Here is an 18,689-nt window from a genome sequence, read left to right as displayed (position 1 = left end):
CAGATTGAGGAGGGTTTCGAGAAATCGTGGGGTTTTATTGAGGAATTTCAGCCCCCACAATGAGGGTGAGGCAGTTTTGGGGTATCCCAGCGGATTTTGGGGGGTTGTGGGGCTTTTTGGGGATTTCAGCCCCCAAAATGGGATTAAAGGGGTCTTTCCCACCCCCTCGAACAGATTGTGGAGGAATTGGAGAAGTTGTGGGGGTTTTATTGGGGGTTCAGCCCCCACAATAAGAATAAAGACAGTTTTGGGGTTCCCCCAAATTTTGGGGGATTTTAGGGGGCTTTAGGGGTTTTTGGGGGTTTGGGGGGATTTCACCCCCCAAAATAGGATTAAAAGGGTCTTGCCCACCCCCCCCCCGAGCAGATTGAGGGGGGTTGGACAGAACCTGGGTGGTTTTGGGGGGTGTTTCAGCATCATAATGAGGGTAAAGACGGGTTTGGGGTGTCCCAGCAGATTTTGGGGGATTTCACCCAAAAAATATACACAGAATTGCTTTTGGGGTCCCTCCCTCCCGTTTTGGGGTTCCTCCCGTTTTTAGAGTCCTCCAGGTTTTAGGGTCTCCCCCGAGTTTTGGAGTCCCCTTCGGGTTTTGGGTTCCCGTCCCCGTTTTTGGGGTCCCCCCCCCGGTTTTGGGGACCCCCGCCGCAATTCCGCTGGGTTTTGGGGTGCGGTTTGGAGTCAAGGTCGGGGTTTTGGGGTTCAGGGAGTTTGGGGTCGCGGTTTTGGGGCGGTTTTTGGGGTCGGGGGGTTCAGGGCGTGTCCCCAGCGCTGGGGGCGGGGTCAGGGTGGGCGTGGCCGCTGTCGCCGCTGTCGCCGCTGTCGCCGCTGTCGCTGTCGCTGTCGCTGTCGCGCAGCATCCGCCGCACCGTGCGGGACAGGTTCATGGGGTCACACCTGGGGGGCACGGGTGAGACCCCACAGAGACCCCATAGACCCCATAGGGACCCCAATATCCCAAAGAGACCCCATAGGGACCCCAATATCCCACAGAGACCCCACAGACCCCATAGGGACCCCAATATCCCAAAGAGACCCCATAGGGACCCCAATATCCCATAGAGACCACAGAGACCCCATAGGGACCCCAATATCCCAAAGAGACCCCATAGGGACCCCACAGACCCCACAGACCCCATAGGGACCCCAATATCCCATAGAGACACCACGGACAACCAATGGACCCATAGAGAACCCATAAACCCCATAGAGACCCCCAATATCCTGTCAACCCCATAGGGACCCCATAGACCCCACAGGGACCCCAATAACCCATAGAGACCCCATAGACCCCATAGGGACCCCAATATCCCAAAGAGACCCCATAGGGACCCCACAGACCCCATAGACCCCATAGAGACCCCCAATATCCCACAGAGACCCCACAGACCCCATAGGGACCCCAATATCCCAAAGAGAACCCATAGGGACCCCACAGACCCTATAGGGACCCCAATAACCCATAGGGACCCCACAGACCCCATAGGGACCCCAATATCCCATAAACCCCACAGATAACCCATAGACCCCATAGGGACCCCCAATATCCCATAGAGACCCCATAGACCCCATAGGGACCCCAGAGACCCCACAGAGACCCCATAGGGACCTCAATAGCCCATAGAGACCCCATAGGGACCCCCACATCCCATACAGACCCAACTGACACCCCATAGAGACCCCACAGACCCCACAGGGACCCCAATATCCCATAGAGACCCCACTGACACCCCACAGACCCCATAGACCCCATAGGGAGCCCCAAAGTCCCATAAACTCCATAGAGACCCCATAGAGGCCCCCAATATTCCATAGGGACCCCAATATCCCAAACTCCATAGAGACCCCAGTGACACCCCACAGACCCCAGAGGGACCCCCAATATCCCATAGAGACCCCACAGACCCCATAGGGACCCCCACATCCCTTAGAGACCCCACAAAAGCCCTACAGACCCCCCCATCGCATGGGGGCCCGTGGGTTTCTATGGGGGTCTGTGGGGTCTGTGGGATCTATGGGGTCTATGGGGTCCATGGGGGATCCATGGGGTCTGTGGGGTCCGTGGGGTCTGTGGGGTCCATGGGGGATCCATGGGGGATCCATGGGGTCTGTGGGGGCTCTGTGGGGTCTATGGGGGATCCATGGGGTCTGTGGGGGCTCTGTGGGGGCTCTGTGGGGTCTATGGGGTCCATGGGGGATCCATGGGGTCTGTGGGGGCTCTGTGGGGTCCATGGGGGATCCATGGGGTCTATGGGGTCCATAGGGGATCCATGGGGGATCCAAGGGTTCTGTGGGGTCTATGGGGTCCCTAGGGGCTCTATGGGATCTATAGGGGCTCTATGGGGTCTATAGGGGTTCTGTGTGGTCTGTGGGGGCTCTGTGGGGTCTATGGGGTCCCTAGGGGCTCTATGGGGTTTACAAGGGCTCTGTGGGGTGTATAGGGTCCATAGGGGTTCCATAGGGTTCCATGGGCTCCATAGGGTCTCTATAGGGTTCCATGGAGTTCCACAGGGTCTATGGGGTCCCTAGGGTCTCTATAGGGTCTATAAGGGTCATAAGGGTTCTATAAGGTCCATTGGGGGTCTATAGGGTCTATGGGGTTCTATGGGCTCCATAGGGGCCCTACAGGGTTCTATAGGGCCCATAGGGTTCTATAAGGTCCATAGGGGGTCTATAGGGTCTATGGGGTCCCTAGGGTCTCTATGGGGTCTATAGGGGTCATAAGGGTTCTATCAGGTCCATAGGGTCTCTATGGGGCCTGTAGGGTCTCTATCGGTTTCTATAGCCCCCATAGGGTCTCTGTAGGGTCTCTCTTGGGTCTATACGGTCTCTATAGGGTTCCATGGTGTCTATAGGGTCTATAGATTCCTCTAGGCCCCCAAGGCATCTCTATAGCGTCTATAGGGTCCATAGTGGTTCTATAGGGCCCATGGGATCTCCATAGGTTCTATAGGGTCTATAGGGGCTCTATAGGGTCTACAGCAGTTCCATGGGGTCTACAGGGTCCACAGTGGTTCTATGGGGTCTATGGGTTCCTCTAGACCCCGTGGGGTCTCTATAGGCCCCAAATGGTCTCTGTAGGGTCCATAGTGGTACTATATGGTCCTATAGGGTCTCTATAGGTTCTATAGGGGCTCTATAGGGTTCCATGGGGTTCTACAGGGTCTGTAGGGCCCATACGGTCTCTATAGGGTCCATAGGGTCCATAGTGATTCTCTAGGGTCTCTAGAGGGTCTATAGGGTCCATAGGGGCTCTAAAGGGGTCTATAGTGTCTATAGGGGTTCTATAGGGTTATATAGGATCTATAGGGCCCATAGGGTCTCTATAGGGCTCTGTGTGGTCCATGGTGGTTCTATAGGGTCCATAGGGTCTCTCTAGGGTCCATAGTGGTTCTATGGGGTTCTATAGGGCCCATAAGGTTCTATAGGGATTTCTATGTTTCTCTAGGCCCCATAGGGTCTTCTATAGGGTCTATAGGGAACATAGGGGCTCTATAGTCCCCAATAGGGTCTCTATAGGGTCTATGGGTTTCTCTAGGCCCCATAGGGCCTCTATAGGGTCTATAGGGCCCATAGGGTCTCCATAGGTTCTAGAGGGCCCATAGGGCCTATATAGGGTCTATAGGGCCCATAGGGTCTCTATAGGGTTCCATGGCGTTCTATAGGTTCTATAGGGCCCATAGGGTCTCTATAGGGTCCATAGGGCCCATAGGGCCTCTATAGGGTCTATAGCCCCCATAGGGTCTCCATAGGTTCTATAGGGCCCATAGGGTCTCTATAGCATTCCATGGGGTTCTATAGGTTCTATAGGGCCCATAGGGTCTCTATAGGGTCTATAGGGCCCATAGTGGTTCTATAGGGTCTATAGGGCCCATAGGGTCTCTATAGGTTTCTCTGGGCCCCATAGGGTCTCCATAGGTTCTATAGGACCCATAGGTCTCTATAGGGTTCTATAGGGCCCATAGGGTCTCTATTGGGCCCACAGGGTCTCTATAGGGTTCTATAGGGCCCATAGGGTCTCTCTAGGGCCCCTTTGGTGTCGCTCCCCACCTGAGCCGTGCCCGCAGCCGTGCCCTGAGCCGGGCGGTGGCAGCGGCGCCGTCCCCGACGTCCTCGAGCTCGCGGCGCAGGAGGCGGCCCTGGGCCAGCGCCCGCGCGGTGCCCGCGGCCACCAGGGCCACCTGCCGGGCCACCAGGTGGGCAGCGGCGTCCGCGGCACGGGCCTGGGGACATTGGGGACATTGGGGACATTAACAGGGACACCAGGGCCACCTGCCGGGCCACCAGGTGGGCAGCGGCGTCCGCGGCACGGGCCTGGGGACATTGGGGACATCATTGGGGACATTGGGGACATTGGGGACATCAATGGGGACATTAACAGGGACACCAGGGCCACCTGCCGGGCCACCAGGTGGGCAGCGGCGTCCGCAGCACGGGCCTGGGGACATTGGGGACATTGGGGACATCAACGGGGACATTGGGGACACCAGGGCCACCTGCCGGGCCACCAGGCGGGTGGCGGTATAAGTGGCATGGGCCTGGGGACATTGGGGACATCATTGGGGACATTGGGGCATTGGGGACATCGGGTACATTGGGATGTGGGGACACAGAGGCTGTGGGGGACAGCAGGTGACAGCGGGTGACAGGAGGTGACGAAAGTGACAGGTGACAGGAGGTGAAAGGAGATCACAGCAGGAGGTGACAGGAAGTGACAGCTTGTGACAGAATGTGACAGAATGTGACAGAGGTGACAGGACAGGACAGCAGGTGGCAGCAGGTGACAGAGGTGACAGTAAGTGACAATAGGTGACAATAGGTGACACTCAGGTGCCACTCACCTGCTCCCGGTACCGCTCCCCCCGCAGCCGCTGCTCCTCGGCCTCGGCCGCCAAGAGCCGCAGGCGGCGCCCGGTGACACGGGCACAGCGCGACAGCGCCACCCGCGCCCTGAGGGGACATCTGTGTGTCACCTGTGTGTCACCTGTGTGTCACCTGTGTCACCCACAACAGCCCGGTGACACGGGCACAGCGCGACAGCGCCACCCGCGCCCTGAGGGGACATCTGTGTGTCACCTGTGTGTCACCTGTGTCACCCACAACAGCCCGGTGACACGGGCACAACGCGACAGCGCCACCCGCGCCCTGAGGGGACGCCAGAGTCACACTGTCACCCATAGAGCCATCTGTGTCAACCCTGTGCCACCCCTCTGTCACCTGTGTGTCACCTGTGTGTCACCTGTGTCACTTGTGCCCCTGTGTCCCCCTCCCCCCCTGTCCGCCCGTGTCCCCCCATGTCCCCATGCCCCCCATATCGCCGCTGTCCCCTCTGTCGCCCCTTGTCACCCCGTGTCGCCCTGCCCTCCCCATCCCCCCTGTCCCTGTGTCCCCGTGTCCCCTCTGTCCCCTGTCCCCCCTGTATCTCCCCCGTCCCCCCAGTGCCCTCGGTGCCCCCCATGTCCCCCTGTCCCCCCTTTCCCCCCCGTCCCCGCTGTCCCCCTGTCCCCATATCCCCCGTGTCCGCTGTCCCCCCCGTCCCACATGCTCCCCCTGTCCCTCCATGTCCCCCCCTGTCCCTCCTGTGACCCCCTTTCCCCCTATGTCCCCCTGTTCCCGTGCTGTCCCCGCTGTCACCAGTGTCCACGGTCCTCCTGTCCCCCCCCCGTCCCCCCCACTGTCCCCCTTGTCCCTTGTCCCCCCCGTGTCCCCGGTGCCTACCATGTCCCCATGTCCCCTCCTGTCCCCCGTGTCCCCCATGCCCCCCTGTCCCTCCGTCCCACTCTGCCCACTATGTCCCTCTCTGTCCCCTCCATGCCCCTCCATATCCCGTGTCCCCCCTGTCCCCCCTGTCCCCGCGCTGTCCCCGCGCTGTCCCCGCGCTGTCCCCGCTGTCGCTGACCCCGCCTCTCTCCGCAGCAGCTCCTGCAGGTGCGCGCAGCGGGCGCGCAGGGCGAGCTCGGGACCCCCGGGACCCCCGGGACCCCCGGGACCCCCGGGGCCACCGAGGACACCGAGGACACCGAGGGTCCCGAGGCTCCCGATGGTCCCGGTGATCCCGAGGGTCTCAATGGTCTCGAAAGTCTCGATGATCCCGAGGGTCCCGGGGGTCTCGATGGTTCCAGTGGTCCGGATGGTCTCAGAGGTCCCGAGGGTCTCGATGGTCCCAAAGGTCTCGGGGGTCCCGGTGGTTCCGGGGGTCCCAAAGGTCTCGGGGATCCCGGTGGTTCCGGGGGTCCCGGTGGTTCCGGGGGTCCCGGGGGGGTCCCGCAGCCGCTCCCGGAGCCGCCGCTGCTCCTGCGCCAGCCGGGCCCGCGCCACCTGCGCGTCCTGAGCCCGCGAGCCCGCGGCCGCCAGAGCCCGGCGCAGCTCCTCCACCTGAGACAGGTGAGACAGGTGAGTGTGGCACCCATGGCACCCATGGCACCCATGGCACCCATGGCACACCTGTGCCCATGGCACACATGGCACCACACCTGTGCCCATGGTACCCACACCTGTGCCCATGGCACACATGGCACCACACCTGTGCCCATGGCACACACACCTGTGCCCATAACCAGCAGAGCCCAGAGCAGCTCCTCCACCTGAGACAGGTGAGACAGGTGAGTATGGCACCCATGCACCCATGGCACCCATGGCACCACACCTGTGCCCACACCTGAGCCCGCGAGCCCACAGCCGCCAGAGCCCAGCACAGCTCCTCCACCTGGCACAGGTGAGACAGGTGGGTGTGGCACCCATGGCACCCATGGCACCCATGGCACCACACCTGTGCCCATGGTACCCACACCTGTGCCCATGGCACCCATGGCACCACACCTGTGCCCATGGTACCCACACCTGTGCCCATGGCACACATGGCACCACACCTGTGCCCATGGCACACACACCTGTGCCCATAACCAGCAGAGCCCAGAGCAGCTCCTCCACCTGAGACAGGTGAGACAGGTGAGTGTGGCACCCATGGCACACATGGCACCCATGGCACCCATGGCACCCACACCTGTGCCCATGGCACACACAGGTGGATCTACACTTGTGCTCATGTCCCCCCTGGTGTCCCCCCAAGTCCTCCCATGTTCCCCAGGTGTCCCCACCTGTGCCAGGCGCTCCCGCAGCTGCTCCCGCAGGTCCCGGTTGTGCTCCCCCCATGTCCCCATGTCCCCAGGTGCCACCAGGTGTGTCCCCACCTGTCCCAGGCGCTGTCTCAGCTGCTCCCGCAGGTCGCGGTTGTGCTCCCCCTGTACCCCCATGTCCCCCATATGTCCCAGGTGTCCCCATGTCCCCCAGGTCTCCCAGGTGTCCCCACCTGTCCCAGCCGCTCCCGCAGCCGCTCCCGCAGCTCCCGGTTGTGCTCCCGCAGCTCCTCCAGCGCCGCCTGCAGCGCCGCGGGGTCACCGCTGGGGGCGCTGCGGGGACATTGGGGGACATTTGGGGACATGGGGGGACATATGGGGGACATAGGGGGATATATGGGATATAGGGGACATATGGGGGCATATGGCGGCATATGGGGACATACAGGGGACATATGGGGACATGGGGGATATAGGGGGGACATAGGGGACGTATGGGGGGACATAAAGGGGACATTACAGGGGACATCTGGGGGACATGTGGGACAGAGGGGGGACAGAGGGGGACATGGGGGGCTATAGGGGACATATAGAGGACACATAGGGACATATAGGGGACATAGGGGATATATAGGGACATATGGGGACATATGGGGACATATGGGGGCTATAGGGGACATGGGGACATTCAGGGGACATGTGGGGACACACAGGGACATGGGGACAGATAAGGGACATATGGGTACACATAGGGCATATGGGGACATACAGGGGGACATGTGGGGACATATACAGGGGATATGGGGGACATGGGGACATACAGGGGACATATGGGGACACACAGGGGGACATATGGGGACATATGGGATATAGGGGACCCACGGGGACATATGGGGACATATATAGGGAATATGGGGGAACTGGGCACATACAGGGGACATATGGGGACATGGGAGGACATTTGGGGGATATAGGGGACATAGAGGGGACACACGGGGCCATGGGGACATGGAGGGGACATAGAGGGGCTGCAGGGGACATGTGGGGACGTAGAAGGGACACATGGGGGATATATGGGGACATATGGGGACATAGGGGATATGGAGGGGATATGGAGGGGATATAGGGGACATATGGGGAAATATAGGGGACATATGGGGACATGGGGACAGATAGGGGACATATGGGGACATGGGGGACATAGGGGGGATATATGGGGACATGGGGACATATAGGGGACACATGGGGGCCATAGGGGACACATGGGGACAAGAGGACATAGAGGGGACATAGAGGGGACATATGGGGACATACAGGGGACATATGGGGACATTTATGGGGGTTATGGGGAGAGATGGGGACATACAGGGGACATATGGGGACATATATGGGGGATATGGGGGACATATGGGGGCTCTAGGGGACATACAGGGGATCTGTATGGGGACATGGGGGACATAGGGGGGACATACAGGGGACATTAGGGGACACATGGGGATATAGGGGCCACATGGGGATTATAGGGGACATGGGGACACATAGGGGGACGCATGGGGGCTATAGGGACATAGAGGGTCTATAGGGCTTGTATAGGAGCTATGGGGACCTATAGGGTCTATAGGGGACACCCTGGGACACCAGGCCAGGGAAAGGGGCGTGGCCGCGCTGACCTGGGCGGGGGGGCGTGGCCAACCTTGGCCGACACCTGGTCACGCTCCTGCTCCGCCCGGCGCCGGGAACGCTGGGCTGCCTGCACTGCCTGTGGGCGGGGCCAGAATGGACACGCCCCCAGACATGCCCACAGCCCGAGACACGCCCATCACCAGAGCCACACCCCCCGGCTGATTTAGTCCTACCCACTATTCCATAGCCCCGCCCCATTAGGCTTTAGCCACCCCCACAGGTTGCTATAGCCCCGCCCATAGATCCTTAGCCCCGCCCACAGGGGGCTGTAGCCCCGCCTATTGCGCTTAGCCCCACTCCAAGTACAACACCCCTGCCCATATTCCTTAGCCCCGCCCACAAATTGTTATAGGCCCCATTTGTCCTTAGCCCCGCCCATACTACAATAACCCCACCCATAGGTCCTTAGCCCCGCCCACAGATTGTTATAGCCCCTCCCATTGTTTGTTAGCCCTGCCCCAGCTGCAGTAGCCCTGCCCATTGCCCATGGCCCCGCCCCTCTCCTTAGCCCCGCCCACCTGTCGCAGCCGCTCCAGCTCCGCCCCCCGGGCCCGGCACTGAGACTCCGCCTCCTGAGCCCGGAGCTCCGCCCCCACTTTGGCAGCGCGAGCAGCCTCCAGCTCCGCCCACAGCACCTGCCCCGCCTCCTGCAGAGGGGCGGGGTCAGCCACAGGCCACGCCCACACACCTGCCCCCACCCACAGGCCCACAGTCCTCAGACCACGCCTCTCTAGCCAGACCACGCCTCCTTAGCCCAATCATAGCCACACCCACACCAACGCTGACCCCGCCCATTCAGGCCCCTCCCCCGTGGTCCCACCCTGCCCCGCCTCCCTCACAGGCCACACCCCTTTGACCACACCCTCACCTCACACCTGTCATAGGCCCCGCCCACCTGCTGCAGCCGCAGCCGCTCTTTGGCCCGGTCCAGAGCCCGGCAGGCTCCGCCCACCCGAGCCTTGGCTCCGCCCACCGCGATCTCCAGTGCCCGCAGGGCCCCGCCCTCCATCAGGCTCCGCCCACGTTCCGCCGCCAGGCTCCGCCCCAGCGCCGCCACCTGATTAGACAGGGGGTGATTGACAGCAGCAAGCCCCGCCCTCCCATGATTGACATCTGCCACCTCTGCCCACATGGTAAGGGACCAGCCCATGCCCCGCCCACTTTGGGTGATTGACAGCAGCGGGCCCCACCCCTTTTCAGTGAGAGGGGGGGCAGGCCATGACTGGCAGGTGCTGGCCCCGCCCCTCTCTGCAAGCCCCGCCCACCTGGCTGCTGAGGTCACGTAGCTCCGCCTCCAGGTCGCGCCGGTGCTGAGCCTGGGGGAGAGAGGGGAATTTGGGGGGTCCCAAAATTCCCAAAAATCCCCTAATTCCCCAAAATCCCGAAAATTCCCAAAAATCCCAAAATCTGGAGGGGTCCCAAGATCCGGGGGGGCGTCCTAAAATCTGGGGCTCCCAGAAAGCGGGGGGTGTCCCAAAATCTGGGGAAGGTCCTAAAATATAGAGGGGGACCCCAAATCCAGGGGTCACAAAATCAAGGGAGTTCCAAAATCTGGGGGGTCACAAAACCTGGGGGGTCACAAAATCTGGGCAGGGGGTCTGAAAATTGGGGAGGATCCCAAAATCCAGGGTGTTCCAAAAATCTGGGGGGTCCCAAAATCAAAGGGGGGGTTCCAAAAATCTGGGGGGTTCCCAAAATCTGAGGGTCCGAAAATCCAGGGGGGCCTCAAAATCTTGGGAGGGTTTCCAAAATTTGGGGGTTCCCCAAATTCCCGGGGGGTCCCGGGGGTCTGGGGGGACCCCGAGTGTCCCTGTGGGGGTCTCGGCAATTCGGGGTGTCCAGAGGGTCCCAAATGCGCGGGGAACCCCAAAGTTTGGGGTGTCCAGGTTTTTGGGGGGTTCCCAGAAGTTTGAGGGGTCCCAGGTCTTTGGGGGGGTCACAGGTTTTGGGGGTCCCAGGTCTTTGGGGGGGGTCCCCGGCGTTTGGGGGGGGGGTCCCAGATGTTTGGGAGGGGCCCAGAAGTTTGGGGGGCTCCCAGGTGTTTGGGGGTGTCCACGGTTTTTGGGGGTCCCAGGTATTGGGGGGTCCGGGTGTTTGGGGGGTCCCGGGTGTTTGGGGGGGGGGGCCCAGAATTCTGGCGGGGTCCCCGGTGTTTGGGGGGGTCCCCAAAGTTTGGGGAGGCCCAAAACTCTGCGGGGGGGGGGGTCCCAGATCTTTGGGGGGTGCCCGGTGTTTGAGGGGGTCTCCAATTCTGGGGGTCCCCATTGCTTGGGGGTCCCCAGGGTGTCCCGGGGGTCCCCTCAGGGCCCTTGGGGGCACAAACGGGGGGAACAATTTGGGGGGGGGGGGATGTGCCCGTTCCCACGGAGGGGGAGGGGCGCCCGGGACTCCGTGGGAAATGTCCCTGTCCCCCCCGTGTCGCTGTCGCTGTCCCCATTGTGTCCCTGTCCCTGTCGCTGTCCCCTCCCCGTGTCGCTGTGTCGCTGTGTCCCTGTCGTTGTCCCTGTCCCCTCCATGTGTCGCCGTCCCTATCGCCGTCCCCGCTTTGTCGCTGTCCCCTCCCCGTCTCCCTGTCCCTGTCCCTCCCCGCTGTCACTGTCCCTGTCGCTGTCTCCGCTGTCCCTTCTGTGTCGCTGTCCCCTCCCTGTCCCTCTCATTGTCGCTGTCCCCGCCCCGTGTCCCTGTCCCTGTCCCTCTCATTGTCGCCGTCCCCGTTGTGTCGCTGTCGCTGTCCCCTCCTGGTGTCGCTGTCCCTGTCGTTGTCCCCTCCCCACTGTGTCCTCCCTGTCTCTGTCCCTGTCGCTGTCCCCGCATTGTCGCTGTCGCTGTCCCCGCCCCGTGTCGCTGTCCCCTCCCTGTCCCCTCCCTGTCCCCGCTCTGTCTCTGTCCCCGTTGTGTCGCTGTCCCCTCCCTGTCCCTCTCATTGTCGCTGTCCCCGTTGTGTCGCTGTCCCTGTCCCCTCCCCGCTGTCCCCTCCCTGTTCCTGTCCCTGTCGCTGTCCCCGCCCCGTGTCCCTGTAGTTGTGTCCCTGTCGCTGTCCCCTCTCTGTCGCTGTCCCCGTTGTGTCGCTGTCGCTGTCCCCGCCCCATGTCCCTGTCCCTGTCGCTGTCCCCGCATTGTCGCTGTCCCCGCCCCGCGTTCCCGTCCCTGTCGCTGTGTCGCTGTCCCTGTCGCTGTCCCCTCCCTGTCACTGTCCCCTCCCCGCTGTCCCCTCCCTGTCCCCGCTCTGTCGCTGTCCCCGCCCCGTGTCCCTGTCGCTGTCCCCGCTCTGTCGCTGTCCCCGTTGTGTCGCTGTCGCCGTCCCCGCCCCGTGTCCCCATTCCAGCCGGGGGCCGCCCCGGGGGCTCCGGGGGTCCCGAGCCAAAGCGGGGGGGGGGGAGGGGCGGGGCTGGGAACCCCCGAATGCCGGGACCCCTCCCCCTCCGCCCCTCCCCCACTCCCGGGACCCCCTCGGGGCTTTGGGGGGTCCCCAACGTCACCTGAGACCCCCAAACCCCCCCGGGTCCTCCCCTCACCCGAACTGGGGGTCCCAACCTTCACCTGGGGGTCCCCGGGGGTCCCTCCCCACACCTGGGGGTCCCTCATTGATCTCGGGGTCTCTCCCCACTCACCTGGGGGTCCCTCATTGATCTGGGGGTCCCGTGGGGGTCCCTCATTCACCTGGGGGTCCCCTCATTGATCTGGGGGTCCCTCCCACCCTCACCTGGGGGTCCCCTCCCCACACCTGGGGGTCCCTCATTGATTTGGGGGTCCCTTGGGGGTCCCTTCATTCGCCTGGGGGTCTCCTCATTGGTCTGGGGGTCCCTCCCCAATCTGGGGGTCCCCTCATTGATCTGGGGGTCCCGTGGGGTCCCCTCCCCTCACCTGGGGGCCCCCGGGGGTTCCTCCCCACACCTGGGGGTCCCGTCATTAATCTGGGGGTCCCTTGGGCGTCCCTCATTGATCTGGGGGTGCTCCCCACCCTCACCTGGGGTCCCTCCCCACACCTGGGGGTCTCCTCATTCACCTGGGGGTCCCCTCCCTCACCTGGGGTCCCTGGGGGTCCCCTCATTGATCTGGGGGTCCCCCCCTCACCTGGGGGTCCCCTCATTGATCTGGGGTCCCTTGGGGTCCCTCATTCACCTTGGGGGTCTCCTCATTGGTCTGGGGGTCCCTCCCCAATCTAGGGGTCTCCTCATTCACCTGGGGGTCCCTTGGGGGTCCCACCCTCACCTGGGGGTCCTCTGGGGGTCCCCTCATTGATCTCGGGGTCTCTCCCCACTCACCTGGGGGTCCCCTCACCCACCTGGGGGTCCCCTCTTTAATCTGGGGGTCCTTGGGGGGTCCCTCATTCACCTGGGGGTCTCCTCATTGGTCTGGGGGTCCCTCCCCAATCTGGGGGTCCCCTCCCCTCACCTGGGGGTCCCCGAGGGTTCCTCCCCATACCTGGGGGTCTCCTCATTGATCTGGGGGTCCCTTGGGGGTCCTTCATTCACCTGGGGGTCCTTCATTGATCTGGGGGTCCTCTCCCCTCACCTGGGGGTCCCTGGGGGTCCTTCATTCACCTGGGGGTCCCCTCATTGATCTGGGGGTCCCACCCCCCCTCACCTGGGGGTCCCTCCCCACACCTGGGGTCCCCTCATTGATCTGGGGGTCCCACCCCCCCTCACCTGGGGGTCCCCGCCCCCCCTCACCTGTGCCAGCCGCTGTCCCCCGCTGTCCCCCGTGTCCCTCATGGTTCTGGAGCAGCAGCAGAGACCCCTCCCCAAAATCCGCATCAGCCCCGGGAATGGGGATGGGACCCCCGAGCCCTCCCCAAAATCTCCGGGTCCCTTTTTGGGGAGGGGGAAAAGGGTCGGGGGTCCCCGGATCCTACCCTGGGGGGGTTTTGGTGCCCCCTGCCCACCCTGGATGGGGATTTACTGCCCCCTGCCCATCTGGAAGGGATCTTTGTGCCCCCTGCCCACCCTGAGGGGATTTTGGTGCCCCCTGCCCACCCCGGGGGGGTTTTGGGGACCCATCCTGGGGGTTTTGTGCCCCCTGCCCACCTTGGATGGGATTTTGGTGCCATCCTGGGGGATTTTGATGCCCCCTGCCCACCTTGGAGGGGGATTTGGTGCCATCCTGGGGGATTTTGGTGCCCCCTGCCCACCTTGGATGGGATTTTGGTGCCATCCTGGGGGATTTTGGTGCCCCCCGCCCACCCTGGATGGGATTTTGGTGCCCCCTGCCCACCCCGGGCTGTTCCGGACCCCCCTCCCCGTGTCCCTCACCTGTCGCTCTCCTGTCGCTGCCGAGCCCCGGCCGTGTGGCACCGGCAGTGACACCGCGTGTGACATCCGATAGTGGCACCGGCAGTGGCACCGAGGGTGGCACCGTGTGTGACACCACCAATGGCACCGAGGGTGGCACCGCGCCCCTCCCCCCGGGGCTGTCCCGCCCCTCCACCCCCCCCTCCGGGCTCCGTTCGGCTCCGGGGCCGCCCCCGCCCGAGGGGACCCCGCGGGATTGGGGACACCGGAATGGGGGGGACACCGGAATGGAGGTGACACCTATGCCCCAGGGGACACCGGAATGGGGGTGACACCGGAATGGGGGTGACACCCCAACCGAGGGGACACCGGAATGGGGGTGACACCGGAATGGGGGTGACACCGGAATGGGGGGGACACCGGAATGGGGGTGACACCGGAATGTGGGTGACACCTATGCCCCAGGGGACACCGGAATGGGGGTGACACCGGAATGGGGGTGACACCCCAACCGAGGGGACACCGGAATGGGGGTGACACCAGAATGGGGGGGACACACCTGTGCCCCAGGGGACACTGCAATGTGGGTGCCACCTCAACCAAGAGGACACCGGAATGGGGGTGACACCTGTGCCCCAGGGGACACCGGAATGGGGGTGACACCCCAACCGAGGGGACACCGGAATGGGGGTGACACCGGAATGGGGGGGACACCCCAACCGAGGGGACACTGCCATGTGGGTGCCACCCTCACCTGGGGGGACACCGGAATGCGGGTGTAACACTTGTCCCCGCTCGAGGGGACCCTGCGGGATTGGGGACAACACACCGGGCACCCCAGAATTGGGGTGGCACCTCTGCCCGAGGGGACACAGGTGGCACAGGGCACCCCGGAATGTGGGTGCCACCCTCACCTGAGGGGACACCGGAATGTGGGTGTCACACCTGTCCTTGCCCAGGGGACAGCCCGGAATTCAGGTGACACCTCTGCCCCAGGGGACACCAGAATTCGGGTGGCACCCCCGCCTGAGGGGACACAGGTGTCCCAGGGCACCCCAAAATTCTGGTGTCACCCCCACAGGGGACACAGGTGGCAAAGAGCACCCCGGAATTTCAGTGTCACACCTGTTGGGGACAGATGTCCCAGGGATCAGAGATCTTTGGGTGTCACACAGGTGTCCCGGGGCACCCCAAATTTGGGTGGCACCCCTGTCCCTGCCCAGGGGATAGAGCAGAATTTGGGTGCCACCCATGCCTGAGGTGACACAGGTGTCACAGGGCACCCCGGAATTTGGGTGGCACGCCTGCCCCAGGGGCCACCCCAGAATTCGGGTGGCACCCTCACCTGAGGGGACACAGGTGTCACGGGACACCCAGATTTCAGTGTCACCCCTGTCCTCACCTAGGGGACACCCCGAAATTTGGGTGGCACCTCTGCCCGAGGGGACACAGGTGGCACAGGACACCCCGGAATTTGGGTGGCACCCCCACCTGAGGGGACACCGGAATTTGGGTGTCACCCCTGTCCCCGCCCAGGGGACAGAGCAGAATTTGGGTGTCACCCCTGCCCGAGGGGACACAGGTGGCACAGGGCACCCCGAAATTTCAGTGCCACCCCTTCCTGACAGGACACAGGTGTCACAGGGCACCCCAGAATTCTAGTGCCACCTCTTCCTCAGGGGACACGGGTGGCATGGGCACCCCGGAATTTGGGTGGCACACCTGTCCTTGCCCGGGGGACAGAGCAGAATTTGGGTGTCACCCCTGCCTGAGGGGACACAAGGTGTCTCGGGCACCCCAGAGTTTCAGTGCCACCCCCACCTGAGGGGACACAGGTGTCCCAGGGCAAGCAGAGTTCAGGTGGCACCCTCACCTGAGGGGACACAGGTGGCACAGGGCACAGCAGAGTTCAGGTGGCACCCTCAGCTGAGGGGACACAGGTGTCACAGGACACCCTGGAATTTGGGTGGCACCCCCACCTGAGGGGACACAGGAATTTGGGTGTCACCCCTGTCCCCACCCAGGGGACAGAGCAGAATTTGGGTGTCACCCCTGCCCGAGGGGACACAGGTGGCACAGGACACCCCAAAATTCAGTGTCACCCCCACTGAGGGCACAGGTGTCCTTGGACATCCCAAAATTTCAGCGTCACCTCGTCCTGAGGGGACACAGGGTCCAATGAGCACCCCCAAATTTGGGGACCTCACCCTCCTGAGGTGACACAGGTGTCTCGGGGCACTCCAGATTTGGGTGCCACCCTCACCTGAGGGGACACGGGCGTCACAGAGCACCCCGAAATTTGGGTGTCACCCCTGTCCCCACCCAGGGGACAGAGCAGAATTTGGGTGTCACCCCTGCCCGAGGGGACACAGGTGGCACAGGGCACCCCGGAATTCAGGATCTACCCAAGGGAGGAAAGTTGGGCTGGAGGGAACCTGTGATGCCACATGTGATGCCACCTGTGATGCCACCTGTGATGTCACCTGTGATGCCACCTGAGATGTCACCTGTGATGTCACCTGTGATGTCACCTGTGATGCCACCTGTGATGCCACCTGTGATGCCACCTGCGTGGCACCAGCGGTGACGTCACGGTGCTGGGTGTGACGGGTCCGCAGGAGTCACCGTGGCCAACACGAGTGGACAGGGACCAAGAGGAGACAACGTGGGTCACCATGGGTCAACAGGAGTCTCCAGGAATCAGTGTGGGTCACCATGGATGGACATGGACCAGGAGGAGTCAATGTGGGTCACCATGGATGGATGTGGATGGAGATGGGCCAAGGGGAGTCACTGTGGATCATCATGGATCAACAGGAGTCAACGAGTCAATGTGGGTGGACACGGACCATCATGGACCAAGAGGAGTCACCGTGGGTCACCATGGATGAACATGGATGGAGATGGATCAAGAGGAATCAGTGTAGGTCACCATGGATGGACAGGAGTCCATGAGTCACCGTGGGTCACCATGGATGGACAGGGGTCCATGAGTCACCGTGGGTCACCATGGATGGACAGGAGTCAACAGGAGTCACCGTGGGCCACCATGGATGGACAGGGGTCCATGAGTCACCGTGGGTCACCATGGATGGACAGGAGTCCATGAGTCACCGTGGGCCACCATGGATGGACAGGGGTCCATGAGTCACCGTGGGTCACCATGGATGGACAGGGGTCAACAGGAGTCATCATGGTCACCATGGATGAACATGGATGGAGATGGATCATGAGGAGTCACCGTGGGTCACCATGGATCAACAAGGGTCAACGAATGAACATGGGTCACCATGGATGGAGATGGACCAAAATGGGCCAGGAGGAGACAACATGGGCCAGCATGGATCGACAGGGGTCAATGAGTCAATGTGTGTCAATATGGATGGAGATGGATGGAGATGGACCAGGAGGAGTCACTGTGGATCACCATGGATCGACAGGGGTCAATGAGTCAACGTGGGGCACCATGGATGGGCATGGACCATCGTGGGCCAAGAGGAGTCACTGTGGGCCAACATGGATTGACAGGAGTCCACAGGAGTCACCGTGGGTCATCATGGATGGAGATGGACCAAATGGGTCAAGAGGAGTCAACATGAGCCAACATAGATGGAGATGGACAAAGAGGACTCAACATGGGTCACCATGGATCAACAGGGGTCAACGAGTCAATGTGGGTGGACATGGACCATCATGGACCAAGAGGAGTCACTGTGGGTCAACATGGACAGACACAGATCAGGATGGACCACGAGGAGTCAGCGTAGATCACCATGGATGGACAGGGGTCCATGAGTCACCGTGGGCCACCATGGATGGACAGGGGTCCATGAGTCACCGTGGGCCACCATGGATGGACAGGGGTCAACAGGAGTCATCATGGTCACCATGGATGGAGATGGATGGAGATGGATCATGAGGAGTCACCATGGGTCTCCATGGATCAACAAGGGTCAACGAATGAACATGGGTCACCATGGATGGATATGGACTAAAATGGGCCAGGAGGAGTCACCGTGGGTCACCATGGATCGACAGGGGTCAACGAGTCAATGTGTGTTAATATGGATGGAGATGGATGGAGATGGACCAAGAGGAGTCACCGTGGGTCACCATGGACAGACACGGATCAGGATGGACCACGAGGAGTCAGCGTAGATCACCATGGATGGACAGGAGTCCATGAGTCACCGTGGGTCACCATGGATGGACAGGAGTCAACAGGAGTCACCGTGGGCCACCATGGATGGACAGGAGTCCATGAGTCACCGTGGGCCACCATGGATGGACAGGAGTCCATGAGTCATCATGGGTCACCATGGATGGACAGGGGTCAACAGGAGTCACCGTGGGTCACCATGGACAGACACGGATCAGGATGGACCACGAGGAGTCAGCGTGGATCACCATGCGAGTCAATGTGGGTCACCCATGGATGGAGATGGGCCAAGAGGAGTCAATGTGGGTCACCATGGATGGACATGGATGGAGATGAACCAGGAGGAGTCAACGTGGAGATGGATCAAAATGGGCTGCGAGAAGCCAACATGAATCGACTGGATGGACCCAGACCATCATGGACCAAGAGGAGTCAATGGGGGTCACCATGGCTCAACAGGGTCAACGTGTCCAAGTGGGTCACCATGGATGGAGATGGATCAAGACCGACCAGGGGGGTCAAGGTGGGTCACCATGGATG

General features: G+C 62.1%; 1 protein-coding gene across 1 annotated transcript; it reads right to left on the bottom strand.

The window, feature by feature from the left end:
* Positions 1 to 37: 37 nt before the first annotated feature.
* On the bottom strand, positions 38 to 14,086 carry LOC135460493 (myosin heavy chain, embryonic smooth muscle isoform-like). Its single transcript, XM_064737355.1, has 11 exons — positions 14,012 to 14,086; positions 13,433 to 13,478; positions 10,025 to 10,075; positions 9,655 to 9,816; positions 9,278 to 9,406; positions 8,747 to 8,835; positions 7,310 to 7,409; positions 5,900 to 6,375; positions 4,842 to 4,950; positions 4,051 to 4,223; positions 38 to 897 (listed from the first exon to the last, which is right to left on the bottom strand). The coding sequence occupies exons 2-11, from the start codon at positions 13,472 to 13,474 to the stop codon at positions 753 to 755; spliced, it is 1,476 nt and encodes a 491-aa protein (XP_064593425.1). The 5' UTR covers positions 13,475 to 13,478; positions 14,012 to 14,086; the 3' UTR covers positions 38 to 752.
* Positions 14,087 to 18,689: the final 4,603 nt, after the last annotated feature.

Source organism: Zonotrichia leucophrys, unplaced genomic scaffold (genome assembly GCF_028769735.1).
Source record: "Zonotrichia leucophrys gambelii isolate GWCS_2022_RI unplaced genomic scaffold, RI_Zleu_2.0 Scaffold_49_388800, whole genome shotgun sequence".
Lineage (NCBI taxonomy): Eukaryota > Metazoa > Chordata > Aves > Passeriformes > Passerellidae > Zonotrichia > Zonotrichia leucophrys.
Note: the sequence above shows the minus strand (reverse complement) of the source record. Positions and strands in the feature narration are given on the sequence as shown.